The sequence below is a fragment of the Sphaerodactylus townsendi genome, linkage group LG06, assembly GCF_021028975.2.
Source record: "Sphaerodactylus townsendi isolate TG3544 linkage group LG06, MPM_Stown_v2.3, whole genome shotgun sequence".
Lineage (NCBI taxonomy): Eukaryota > Metazoa > Chordata > Lepidosauria > Squamata > Sphaerodactylidae > Sphaerodactylus > Sphaerodactylus townsendi.
In genome coordinates this window covers 89,176,693-89,190,149 of record NC_059430.1, presented here as the reverse complement: position 1 = coordinate 89,190,149, position 13,457 = coordinate 89,176,693, and the positions used below count along the sequence as shown (strand labels likewise).

Sequence of the window (13,457 nt, the reverse complement as noted above, 5' to 3'; positions counted from 1 at the left end):
ATTTGGTCTGAATGATTTTTCTGTTTATAATATTGTATTATTATGCCAATAAAGGTTGTTGATGTTGATGTGGGTTCAGAGGTGTAGCTGGGCCATACGGCGCCCGGTGCACACTCTGTGTTTTCCGCCCCACCCCCTCCATGGTGCCCTGCCCCCACACACTTACTTTAGTGAAACGTGCAGGCTGGAGAAGCGGCCTGTTCCCTTCAGGCTAAAAATAGCCTGGTGGGAACTACACTTCCCAGGAAACCTTGGGGCTCGCAAGGTCTTCTAGGAAGTGTAGTTCCCACCAGGCCGTTTTCAGCCTGAAGGGGACAGCCCGGTTCTCCAGCCTGCACTGTTTCACTAAGGTAACTGTGTGTGGGGGGTGCACTGCGGGGGGATTTTCTGCCCCCCAGATGCGAATCCAGTGCAATGCGCGCGCACCCCCACCCCCTAGTAGCTCCACCTCTGGGTGGGATTCAGCAGGTTCGCACCACTTTGGCAGAACCGGTTGTTAAAATGGTGCTTGTGAACAACCAGTTGTTAAATTATTTGAATCCCACCACCAGAACCGGTTGTTAAATTATTTGAGTCCCACCATTGTGTACCACCCTTAGATTGCCTTTGTCTAAAATATTTTTGCCTCAACATGTATTCTCTGTTACATTATCTTTTTTTTTGGCATCATAAGCTCAGCATCAATAGTACATAGCAGTGACTTATCAAATTTACATACTGCATGGACCAGCCATGGCTGGTCCATCATATGACCACTTTTAGTTGCTTGGAGCAGACCTGGCCCCTACATACATGAAGACTGATGGATTTGTCAAATCAAACTGAAAATGGTTCCAAGAATGCCTGAGTGATATACTGGCTAGCACTGGACAACGTGCTGGGTGATCAAAGTTCAAACCCCCACTCTGACATGGAAGTATCCTGAGTTATTTTGGAAAAGCTGAAAAAAGCCAAATATGCATGCCAGTTAATGGTCTTCATTGATAGTCCAAAGTATTTGACTCCATTAAATTCTTTGGAGCTCTAGAGACCTATTTTTCAAAGTAGAGCATCAGATTTGTAGCATAGCTTCAAGTGAATTTTATGGATCTCCAAAGAGGGTGACCCCATATATCCAATGGAGTTTTTCAATTGTTTCCAGTTAAAGTTGGGGTATCTGATTTGGGGTTCCATAAAATTGGACCCTCTGATCCAAACTTCACCAAACCTGTGAGTTCTTCTGAGAAAAGTCACCACCAGCTCTACAGCAAATTTGGTCCCTTTACCTTGAAAAACAGCCTCCCAACCCCGCCCCCCCCCCACTCCTAAAAGTTCCCCATAGAATTTAATGGGTCAATGTCATACTCAAGCATCTCCTGGAAAAAGTTCTCACCAGTGACTTTATGATCAAGGTGAATGCAACTCTCCCGTCCTCAAAGCTCACCCCAAAAACATCTCAGGCAACTCCTCCTGGTGCTGGGAAGGCTCAACAACAGCTGGCAGAGAGACATCCTGAGTAGGCAGAGCTGCTTTAGCAGCTGCCTCAATGAAAAATGCCTTACAAGACTTCTTCATTGCACTACTCCAGCCAGAAGTTGGGTTGGTGGAATGTGGCTGAAAAGCAGTTCTCCACACAGGTGGGGGGGGGGGACTTCAGCTCCTCTAGTCTTCACCTTTGCTATTCCCTCAGTGCTCTGCTACATTCCCTTCTCGTTGTCCATTGTTTTCCCAGACCAAACTCTGCCTAACTATCACAGGAAATTTAAGTGCCTAGCTACCTGTCCTGTTTTACAACCTAACAAACCTTGAAAGCGCTTTAAGTATCCTTCCCCTGGAAAACTAGGGTTTTGTTTTGTCAAAAAAAATTCACCTAACCTGACCTTACATCAAAGTCTGGTTTTGCTTTGTTTTAGTTTCCTTAAAAAAACAGTTACCTAGCAACTCTTTATTCTAGAACCTGTCTAAGGACAACCCCAACTATCCTAGAGATGGAATATCAAAGCCTTTTAAAAAGTGAAAAGTAACTGCATTAAAATTTGTCTTCACTTCTTCACTGCAAGCTCTCCAATTTCAGATCTAGGAATTGAGAAGAGTTCCTCTGCAAATCAGGCTACAGCCAGACTTGATGAACTAGTTTTTAAAGGTTGCCTGTCTTTAATAGTTATAAAGGTCAGAGCCAACACGGCAAAAGTCTACTGTATGCTAATTAATGTTTTGGCAAACAAGATCCTTAACTCTTCTTAACATCTTCCACGTCTAATTAGGAAGAAACTAAAGCTCTAACTAAATTGAAATTTGAGGGGTTTTTAACCAATTCCTCATACACCATAATTAAAATCAGCCTCTATTTAGTCTCTCAACTACTATATCAAAATGGCTTAAATGAAACCTGTCACAAGGAGTACAGAAATTTAATTCCACCAACTGAACAGAGTAGCAGTGAACAGAACCCCGCCCTTTAAAAAGCCCTATAAACCCATGAAGGAAAAGCAGGGAACAAGGGCTCAGCCCACCACAATATCACAACACCACAGGGAAGCAAGCACCAAAAAAATGGATGGAAGGTTGGGAGGAATAGTGCAAAAAACCAAGAGTTCATCCTCACTTTAAAACCCAGAAAACTTTGAAAACCAGAAAAAAAGAAAAAGAAAAAACTGGAAGAGGAGTGATAAAGCACACACAAACCAAAAGGAAATACCTGTAAAAAAAAACCAAGAGCCTCCTTCACATACACACTACAAGGGTCAGTGCTATCAGTCAAAGACCAGGAAAGGGATTTGGGCATCTTAGTTGATAGTTCCATGGGAATGTCAACTCAATGCATGGCAGCTGTGAAAAAGGCAGACTCTATGCTGGGGATAATTAGGAAAGGAATTGAGAATAAAACTGCAAGGATTGTCATGCCCTTATATAAAGCCGAGGTGCGACCGCACTTGGAGTACTGTGTTCAGTTCTAGTCGCCACATCTCAAAAAGGATATCAAAGAGATAGAAAAAGAGAAGGGCAACGAGGATGATTGAAGGATTGGAGCACCTTCCTTATGAGGAAAGGCTGCAGCGTTTGGGACTCTTTAGTTTGGAGAGGAGACGTCTGAGGGGGGGGGGTATGATTGAAGTCTATAAAATTATGCATGGGGTAGAAAATGTTGACAGAGATAAATTTTTCCCTCTTTCTCACAATACTAGAACCAGGGGGCATACATTGAAAATGCTGGGGGGAAGAATTAGGACTAATAAAAGGAAACACTTCTTCACACAACGTGTGATTGGTGTTTGGAATATGCTGCCACAGGAGGTGGTGATGGCCACTAACCTGGATAGCTTTAAAAAGGGCTTGGACAGATTTATGGAGGAGAAATCGATCTCTGGTTACCAATCTTGGTCCTCCTTGATCTCAGATAGCAAATGCCTTAGCAGACCAGGTGCTCAGGAGCAGGAGCAGCAGAAGGCCATTGCTTTCACATCCTGCATGTGAGCTCCCAAAGGCACCTGGTGGGCCACTGCAAGTAGCAGAGTTCTGGACTAGATGGACTCTGGTCTGATCCAGCAGGCTAGTTCTTATGTTTTTATGTTCCCACACAAGGGCAAACACCAAAAATCTCTGTGACCAACTAAATTGAAAAAAGAAAAGAAAAACAAGAACCAAACAAACATAAAGGATACCAGTCCCTCAGGTCTCACAAGTATTTTTGGCCTGTCTCTCCCTACCTCATGCCATATCAGAAGAAGGCAGGTTTCCAAGCAAAAGACAGAAGTGAAGGAAGGTCTCCCCCACTCCCAGGAAAAATAGCTCAGAAAAAAATCAGCAGAGCAACCCACACATCCAAGGCTCAATACATACAAACAAGGAAACTAAACAGCACTCAAGGCTACTAAAAGACCTTTAGGCCTCATTAGACCCTGACCCCTCCCTCAAGCAATATAAATTGTGTTTTATATTATGGTATTTTAATATGTTATTGTACACTGCCCAGAGCCTTCGGGGGTTGGGTGATATATCAAGTAGAATAAATAAATCAATAAATAATTAACAATAAACCAAATCATTTAAAAATAAACCAATCATTTCAAATTGTTCAATGTCTTCGTTAGGCAGCAAGTAGACAGCAGAAATCCAGTGCAGGCTGGTAGTAATCCAAGGGATGCAGCAGTTGGAAGCACCAGAAACTCAGAAAAGGAACAGCAACTAAAGCCAAAGTTTTCACTGAACTCACTCAAACCTTTGTGTGGAATAGGGTCTTCTGGAACCAGACCTCCTTTTTATGCTCTTTGGCCATGCGCAGAAATATCTGAAAGAAATCCTGACCAAAAAAAAACCCTTCTGTCATTGGCCAAAGAGCAGTGTGGTTCCTAACCTGAAATTATATTAGTTACTTTAACTTTCTGCCCTCACTTCTATAGGAAGCATTTTAGATTGTAAGGTGAAATTGCCAGTGTGCAAGTACCAGTGTTTAGAAGGACCAGAGACAAGTCTGAAGTGGGAACTGCCACATATTGGTGATACCATCATGTTTTGAACGAGTGTATTATCAGGGAAAACTCGAAGTATGTGACATGATTCTGATGTTCTGCCCTGCTACAGGCTCTGCTGAATCATACCTGGGTCCACTGATAACCACCTGCAAACAGCCCCTTTACTCTATATGAGATTGAAGGTTCCACCCTGCAGTTGGCCCAGGCAGTGGTCAATGCTGACACCAGATCAATCTCCAGCAGACAATTGGGGGGTGGCAAAATGTAACCAATTAGGTATTTGCAAAATTAACTGCTTGCTTGGAAAATTGTATAAAAGTTGTTCTTTGAAATGTATTCTTTGGACATTGTTTTGGCTGACTACAGCTCACTGTCCAACTATTATTGCAATAAAAGCTTATTCGCTTCATTGAACCAATCCACCTGCCTCTGTATTACTGAGAGACTACTGGAATTTTTCCAACACTTCCACCCTCCCCTCTCAATAAGTTGTTGCAATACACACTAGGACTGCAGCGACCTAGCAAAAATGCAACGCAAAATGTATTAAAATTGGCTGAACAGGAAAGCTTCAGAAAGCTTTTATTATTTGTCCTTTCAGGATGTCTCTTCCACTCCCTCCTGTTGCCCTGGAAACCAGGAACAGGGCAGGAAAAAAAGGCATCAGATTTCTCCTACCAGACCAATCCTGCAAACTAAGGGGAGGCATCCCAGCAGAACCCACCTGGGAGCCTAATGGAGCACTAGCCAGGTAAGTTGGGGAGAGAGGTAAAATTTACAGACCAATCACCAGCCTCCTAACTTTAATTTTATTAAAAAAATTCCTTGTGCCCTCACAAGGGCCACAGAAAAGCCAAAATGCTTTAAAAGAAACAGCTGCAACTTTTTTGGCTTTTAGATTTTCAGCTCCACTCAAATTGCCACTTTGGGGGGTTTGGCATATCCAAATGCACACCCCTAGCTATCCCCAACGAATGGCTTTGAGACTGCATTTCTGGTCCAGCCTACCCCAACCACCCTTGTAGTCAAGTACTGTGAAATATGAAATATCCTTTTTCACCTGAATTTACAGCAATAGCCTTTCCCTAATAAAGTGGCAGTTACTCTTTCTCTTTGCAGCATCAGTACGAGTGGCCATGAGGCCATGAAGGCCATGAAGAGGAAAGTTAGGTATGAACTTGTCATGATACATAAAAAAGACAGTAAAAGTTCAGTAAAAGGTCATTTTATTGAAGTTAGCAGAAGTTTGCAAAACCCAGAGGCTGGAGACAGTCACTCTAGAGGCGAAGGAGCAGTTAACCTTTAACATGATTGGTTAGTTCAACTGTAACTCTAGACCAATGAGAGGCTGATGCCGGGGTGGAGAAAAGTATCATGTTGGATGTATTGTATATGATATGCTAAGTGATAGAGTCTGAGTTGATAGTGTTAAGTTCAGTGTGTGTTCAACTTTGTTATTGCTGAAAAGTTCTGTATAGCCTTATAATCTTGTATAGAATAGACTTGTGTAACCTTGCAACTGCTAAAGCAAAACCTTCTTATGGAAAGAACATCTTGTATGGAGAGTATTCTTTTCCAAGTGTGGTAGAAGGTTGCAATGAGTTCAAGAAGACTACTAAACCTTCTCATCTTACCAGAGCGACTCAACTTTAAACTCTACTGATAGAGCCCTGAATGAGTTCCAAGCTTAAAGCACTTATTTGAAACCATTGTGGAGCACAAATAATTAGCAATTATAACTCAAAATATTTAAGTAGGATAGAGGATACTATCTCACAGACAGGATACTCCTGTCCTTCGATTCGTCACCAACTTCTGGCTCTTCTGCTGTGGCACATTTGCACTGTGAAAATCCACCTTTGGACGTTGTTATTTAAAGAACAGAAGAATCCTGACAAAGAGCAGGATCTGTATTTTGAGAGAAATTTAGCTCTTTTTCATGTTTTAAACAAAAATGCTTCTAATTACTGCTTATTAAATAAGACTACCACTTTCCCATTTTAAAAAATCAGAAAGTTTTGCCTCCAACATTTCACATATGAAAATAGTAACAGTCTTCTTAGTGTTGCTGTGCTATTGTTATTCTGCTGTTAGGTAAGCAGAATCAAAATGGTGGTCCTAAGGGTCACATAATTTTGGTATATTTCTGGAATGTCCTGTTGTCATTGAACACACAAAATTGAGCTGTCCATCAGAAAGACCTAAAAATTTCTGGGTGAACACACCCAAAACACAGATGGGCCAATTACCAACCCATTCAACCTCCAAATGACTTGAACAACTGCCCAAAAGAAGCTGCCTTTCAAATCCTTGCTGAGGCCCTTGCCTTGCAGGGATCTAGAGAAATTATTGGAAGTGAAGATCAAAAGCAAGCATCAGCTAAGTCTGTCCATTCTTCCCCTACCACCCAGGTTATGCTCTCTATTCCAGGAGGAATAGACACTTGGGGTGAGGAGGAGTGGTTATTTCCATACCAAACTCATAGTTTCGTGTTGCAGCCACTACTCATCAGTCATTACCTGAAGTCCAAGCAATTTTGGTGGTAGGCAGAAATAGATAGTTTCTCCCCACATCTAGTTAGATTATAGCTATAGCAGAATTAATGGTCTCCACACCAACCTGATTAAGACATTTTGCAACCAAATGAATGAGCTCAGCATTTAATTCAGCTTGTATGTACACGAGTCAAGTTTGCAACTGCTCTATTTATGCAGCACCTTTGGTATGACACATAATTGCTACTGATGCAACCTGCAAGTGGATTTAAAACCTAACGTAACTACTATAAACAGGCAGTTCAATATAGATGTTAGGGTTTCACTGGGTATTTCCAAGCAAAATCTACCATGCAAGCCAAAAATTGGCTACGTCTTTACAAAGAACAAGTGGGCAGGGCAAATTAGAAAGGCCCCAGTTCTGATCAATCCACTAGCCTACAAGAAGTAACACTTTGCTGGGCCAACAAGATATGGCACACATTAAGAGTTTCACTTTAATTGATTCCATGGTCTCCCCTGCCTTGTGTAGATAGCAAAAACTATACATGGGGGAGGAAAGTGCTCTGCATATCCAGAGGAACCCTCAGGTGTCTAGAAAAATCTGACTTACTCATTAAACCCTCAAATCAGGGCACTCCCTGCCCCCCACAAAAGGGATTTATGTGGTCTACATAGGTATCTTGAGATGCATCCCACACCATCAAGTTGCTCAGGCCACCAAAATGGTAGGTGAAGTCTTGCAAGGCTTCAGGAGTCATTTGGAGTTCCATGAGCACTCTAGCCAATTCGGGTTGTGCTTTGGATTTTACTGCACAAGATTAAAGATTAGGTATCTGTGCTTGGCCAACACCTCTGTACTTGATCGGACAACCAAACACTTTGGCATCCGTTAACTTAGTATGTCAATCCAAAATGTTGTTGTAAGTTCCACAAGGTGACTTTGCAAGACTCCAGGTATCATTTTGGGCTACTGTAATGACCTGGATAGATGTTGGGATACTCTTGCAATGTGCACAAGGAAAAAGGAAGAAGATGGCAACAACAACAGACAGGAGGCAGGGAGAGATTCCTCTCTATGATTCCTGACCAGTCACCTAGCACAGAAATGCTAAGTGCTATATTATCAGGAGTAATATGCTAACATTTAAAATTTCATTCACCAGAAAGTAACTTCTCTACCACTTTGCTCTTCCATATAATTTGCAAAAGCTTTTACTCAATTATGTGCATAAATACAACTCAACTAAGCTGTCACACAAAATCATATTTAGTTTCACCTAACAATACTTAGCATGATTGGCTGTCCCAGTCCCAGCCAATCATTTACCCAGTCCACTAATGGGTATATCACACCATGATCTGAAAGATTTTTTTAAATTAACCAACTAGTTTTGTCTCATAACATTCAATTGCAGACATCCTGGCTTAATACTGGCTTGTTCCCGGTGACATTATCCCAGGCGACGGAGAAGATGATGAAACCAACCTTTGTCAAGGCAAACCAGGAGTTGAGTAACTGCCTATGATCCAAATCATGATTTTACAAACAAACCATGGTGAAAACAAACAAGTGTTTCTCGTTATGTTGAAACAAAGTTCCAAAGTCCAAGGTTTGACTTAAAAATAACTCATTAAAATATTTATTCCTACCTTTCCTTTGTGAGTCTCAGCAGTTTACAACCCCAGAAATTAAATACATACAAAATACAGCAGACCCCTATTAACAACCCTCTCAAGAAATCCCTGCACCTTAAACTCCTCTAAACTCCTCTAAAAGCCCTTGCAAATATAATGACTTTACAGCATCACCTAAAATCTTCTAAAGACTGTGTCCCCCATCCTCATTCCCTCAGAAAATACATTCCGCATGGTGGGATCCTCTATAGAAAAGGAGGGGGCTGTAGGTCATCTTGCCATGTAGATCATCTTACACAGGAGAAGAACTAAAAGGCTGGCAACCAGAAGACTGTTGTGGGTGTGTGGGATGTGCTCGCATACAAATATATATCATGAGCATCCCAGATAAATTTCTGAAATGATTAAATATCAACACTTACTGTAAAATGGACTGTCCAGCAGAAGACAATTTCTCTTCTTCATTTCTTCCTAAGTTTTCTTTGAGGGGCTAGAAACGGTTAAGACTGAACTCTCCTCCTTGAGTACACTGCTAATATGTGACCTCAAAATTACTCATGCAGTTGAACTTAATAGGTGGGGCATGTAGAATGACTGAATAAGGAAAACAAAGTATTGCTTTTAAAGAGAGCATTACCCTCATTTATATATAAACAGAAAAATATCTGAAGTGTTTGTGAGTTGCATCATGAGGACAGACAAAAAAATTGAATTAATTTTTTTAAATACCTTTTTTACTGTCTTCTCAATGAAATAGTTTCCAACTGGTATCAGGGCACCTCCAAACACAGCCAGAACTGCACCAATGATTGCAGCAGACAGCAGACCACAGCTCTGGTCACAACCCATTCTCCTCTTTGAAGGCAGACCAAGGTCAAAGGTGAAGTCTTGTTTGCTCCCAGGGATTCTCTTTGAGCTCTCTCGTCCTGATGCACAGACACCACCAGAGCTGGCCAGAGATTCTCAAACCTAAGCACACTTTTCAAAGAGATCAAATTACAAGGTTCAGTATGACTAATGGCATGGACAAGAATTTAGACCTCAGACAAATATTTCATCATCTTTAGCAGCAATTAGATAATGTCAGATTATGTCCACAAACTGTTTAGCATGAAACAACCAGCAAGTTTTGTGGCAGGTAAAATGTATTCATGTATAGCCAAGCACAGCATATCCAGAAATCAAAAGCATATTCTTATCAGCTTAGAACTGGGTACCTTCTCTGCTGCTGAGAATCTCATTGTTCAGTACTACCATTTGTGTTCAAAAACAGAAAAAAAGTAATCCAAATTATGTTAAATTCAAAGATGGGTTCATACATGCATTGATGACACATCATTGGATTGCTTGACTGCTGAATGAGTGAGCACTTTTGCAAGCCATTCTGCTGAGGAATGTCTGAGCTGTAACAGCTAACTCACATGTGCAAGTTATTTGCTGGTACTATGATCTTCCACTGATGGCTGTACCAAATGTGATCTGGCTCGTAGTAGGCTTGAATCTACATCATTGAATAATTGCAAGACCCAAATGTGCAGAGTCCAGCTTCTTCAAGATAAAAAGTCTATGGGAAGGGGTAGAATTCTAGGTGAAGGCAGCCTTCCCCCCACCCCCATTTGCCATCACTCAGATAATGGCAGTGTGTTACCAATGTAAAAACCAAACATAGAAAAATATACTAAGCCAATAACTCTGCAGCCTGTCCAGTGATATACATTGCTCTTTTGATTGGCTAATATCTGAATATTTCAACGGTTTTCTGTTAACAGAATTAAAAAGGTAAATATTGAGAAACAAACACAAAAAGGAAAATTAGTCCAGGTTAACAACTGAATAGACCAGGTTTTCCCTGAATTCTGTCTCTGGGTCAAAGCAGACAGATTTTGTGATTCATTTGTTCCTCTGTTTGCCTTATAGCTGTGATAGTATCCAAACACAATTCTACATATGTCAAACAAACAGACAAATTACCCTTTACCCTATGAAAACTGTTCAGCCACCAAGTCTGGAGAGAAAAAAAGTAGATTTTCCAGAAAGAATTCAGTGACAGTAAAAACCCTACTTTGTCACATGCTTAAACTGATGTCAGAAATTGGCCTCAGGCTCTGAAAGAGAAGTATTTGTGTGCCTGTGCGTGCGTGCGTGCGTGTGTGTGTGTGTGCGTGCGTGCGTGCACACACACCCAGTTTTAAAGCTGCATGTCAAAATATAAATACATCGTTGCTGAAATAATTGCTGGACACATACTAATCTAGATTTGAACAGCAGTCTGGCATAAGCTTCTGCTGAGCAAGTTTGTTAGAAACGCTACAAGGAGTCAGTCAAGGCAAACTTTTGTTGTTGTTATGAACTTAACCACAGATTGATTGCCATCCTGTGCTTAGAGTTTTAGAAATCCTTTTCTTTCTTTTCTTTTTTTTGGTTGACATGAATCCATGCAATAAGCAGTGGAAAAATCCAGCCTGTAACCAAACCACTCTATTTAAAAAAAAATCCCTCTGGACTAGAAGAGTTTTTCTTTTTAAAAAAATCAAGCAGGAAGTCAAAGGAATATTTAACTACAACAAATACATTAGTAAAAAGAGTCAGGGAATCTTGCAGAATTGAAGAGATTCACTTCTGCAAAATGAAAGTGTCCCAATGGCCAGCAGAGGATCATTTCTTCCAGGCTTTGTTAGGTGAAATGACGTCTAAAAGGTCAGGCATTGTTTTGATTAACAGCTTATTTCCTTTTATCCACATGTAACTCTTTCACAAGCTGACAGGAAGGAGCATTAAACGTGTTTCCTCAACAAGCCTTTGGAGACACTCTTGGTTCTGCTTAGAAAGTTTCTAAAAATGCTACCCTCAGGAAGCAGAAGCATCTGGTCAATATAAGGCCCACTGCGGTATTGTATGTGTGAGGGGGCAACTGAAAGACCCAGACTGCTTACCAAAGCAGTACAGTACAGCAATTAGGGTGTAACAAGAACTGGGGAGTGCTGAACTAAAATCACCTTTTGGGATACAATATTCATTGGGAGACCAGGCCAGCCACTCTCAGTCTAGCCTTCCTTTCAGGGCTGTGCAGAAGGGGAAACATTATCATCATCAACAAAAATTTTATCCCACCATTCTGGTCTTAGAAGGGCCATCAAACTGCCTAAGAATTGATAAAATCACATTATAAAACTATTAAAATTAACCCTCTTCCCAAACATACATAATTTAAAACGATTTTAAAAGAGTTTAAAAAACAGCTAAAATACATACAAAACAAAAAGATTGGTTAGGAAGGAGAGGGTCATGAGAGAATGGCAAACAAAAGAAAATAATTTGCCAGCTGGTGGAATATGGCAACAGAAGGGGACAAATGATTCTCCCTGGGGAGAGAGTTCCAGATCTTTGGTGCTAAGACAAAGAATGCCCTCTCCCAGGTTGCCATCCACCTAATGCAGAAGGCAGGGCTATCCAAAGCAGTGCCTCCTAAGATTACTGTAATGGTCTGGCAGGTTGGCAATGAATTAGAAAGTCCTTCCCAAACCATGAAGGGCTTTGAAGGACAAGATCAGTATTTTGAATTAAGCCTGGCAATAAATTGGAAGTCTGGGAACATGGGGCAAACTTGAGTGATATGGTCACTGTCTGACCCACTCCTGTCAACTTCTTGGCTGCAGCACTTTGTACCAACTGAAGTTTCAAAATACTTTTCAAGGATAGCCTTGAACACATAGAACACATTTCAGCAATCTAATTTAGATGTAACCAGGGCATGAACCACACTGGCCAGATCTTTTCTATCCAGGAAAGACCCCAGCTAGCTAATCAAAGCTAATAATGTTTATTTATAAGCAAGCCCAGCTCTGAGAAAAGAATATAAAGTGTGACAAATGAACCAGCTCCTGCCAGAAGTTTGCTAGACTATATCACAGAATGCAACAGAATGGTTAAACTGTCATTTTCAAAAGGAAACAGATTAGATAGATTGGTGACACCCAGAAAACTGCTTCAATATTGCTCACTTGAATTACAAAAAAGGCTAGATTTGACTGAAATCAGAGGCTGGATTTGACTGAAAAGCTACAAAATCAAAAACAGGCATTCCCAACCATACCATTTCAAATACTGCTTTTCTGGTTCCCTCCCCGCCCCCGCCCCCGCCCAAGCCCACACATAGCCTCATGAGCAGGGGTATCAGCTCTGGGTCAGGAAAAACTTGGAGATTTGGGTTGTGGAGCCTGAGGAAGGTGGGGTTTGGGGAGGGGAGGTTCTTCATTTGGATATAGTGTCACCTTCCAAAGTGGCCACTTTCTGCAGGTGAACTGATCTATCACATGGAAATCATTTGTAATAGTGGAAGATCTCCAACTACCACCTGGAGTTTGACAACCCTACTTGTGAAGCTGAGGGGAACAAATATACTCACTACATAAAATGGTGGCCATATTACATGCACCATTCTATGCACCATCAGGCATACTTCAGCACTAAGAGTTTCTTCATGATGCTATTTGAAGCTGCAGTCAGTGGCTGCCTTTCCTGTGAGCCCAGTTCTGTGCAGGGTGGGGTTCTGCTCCACCATAACAATCTGGCTTTTTTTCAGTTTTTGGAATCTTTTTTAATTTTTTATTTACATACAATTTTAACAATAAATATATCAAAAAGAAACCAGAAAACAGACAGAATGGCAAAAAACAGGGAAATAGACATACTTGTTAACCTGAACAGCACAATTAAACATTTTGCTTATCTTCTTCTATAGACTCTTAATTACCTAGAATCTAGAATTTCTTCTTTAGCTGTTTTCATTGAACTTAACTCTATTCAGCTATATCATAGAAGATTGCTAGGTACTGAGGATCCCCCCCCCTTTCCTTTCCTTGTATACTGTGAC

General features: G+C 41.1%; 1 protein-coding gene across 6 annotated transcripts in view; it reads right to left on the bottom strand.

Moving 5' to 3' along the window:
• The window catches only part of CD36 (CD36 molecule), a 98,616-nt gene that overhangs the window by 39,688 nt on the left and 45,471 nt on the right, over nt 1–13,457 (bottom strand). For 5 of the 6 annotated variants that reach the window (XM_048502356.1, XM_048502358.1, XM_048502359.1 and 2 more), the window contains exon 2: nt 9,314–9,562. In XM_048502356.1, the coding sequence (XP_048358313.1) occupies nt 9,314–9,433 (120 nt within the window). In that variant the 5' untranslated portion in view covers nt 9,434–9,562. Of the gene's footprint in view, nt 1–9,006; nt 9,130–9,313; nt 9,563–13,457 lie in introns of those variants that run through there. The other variant, XM_048502360.1, reaches the window with a different exon arrangement.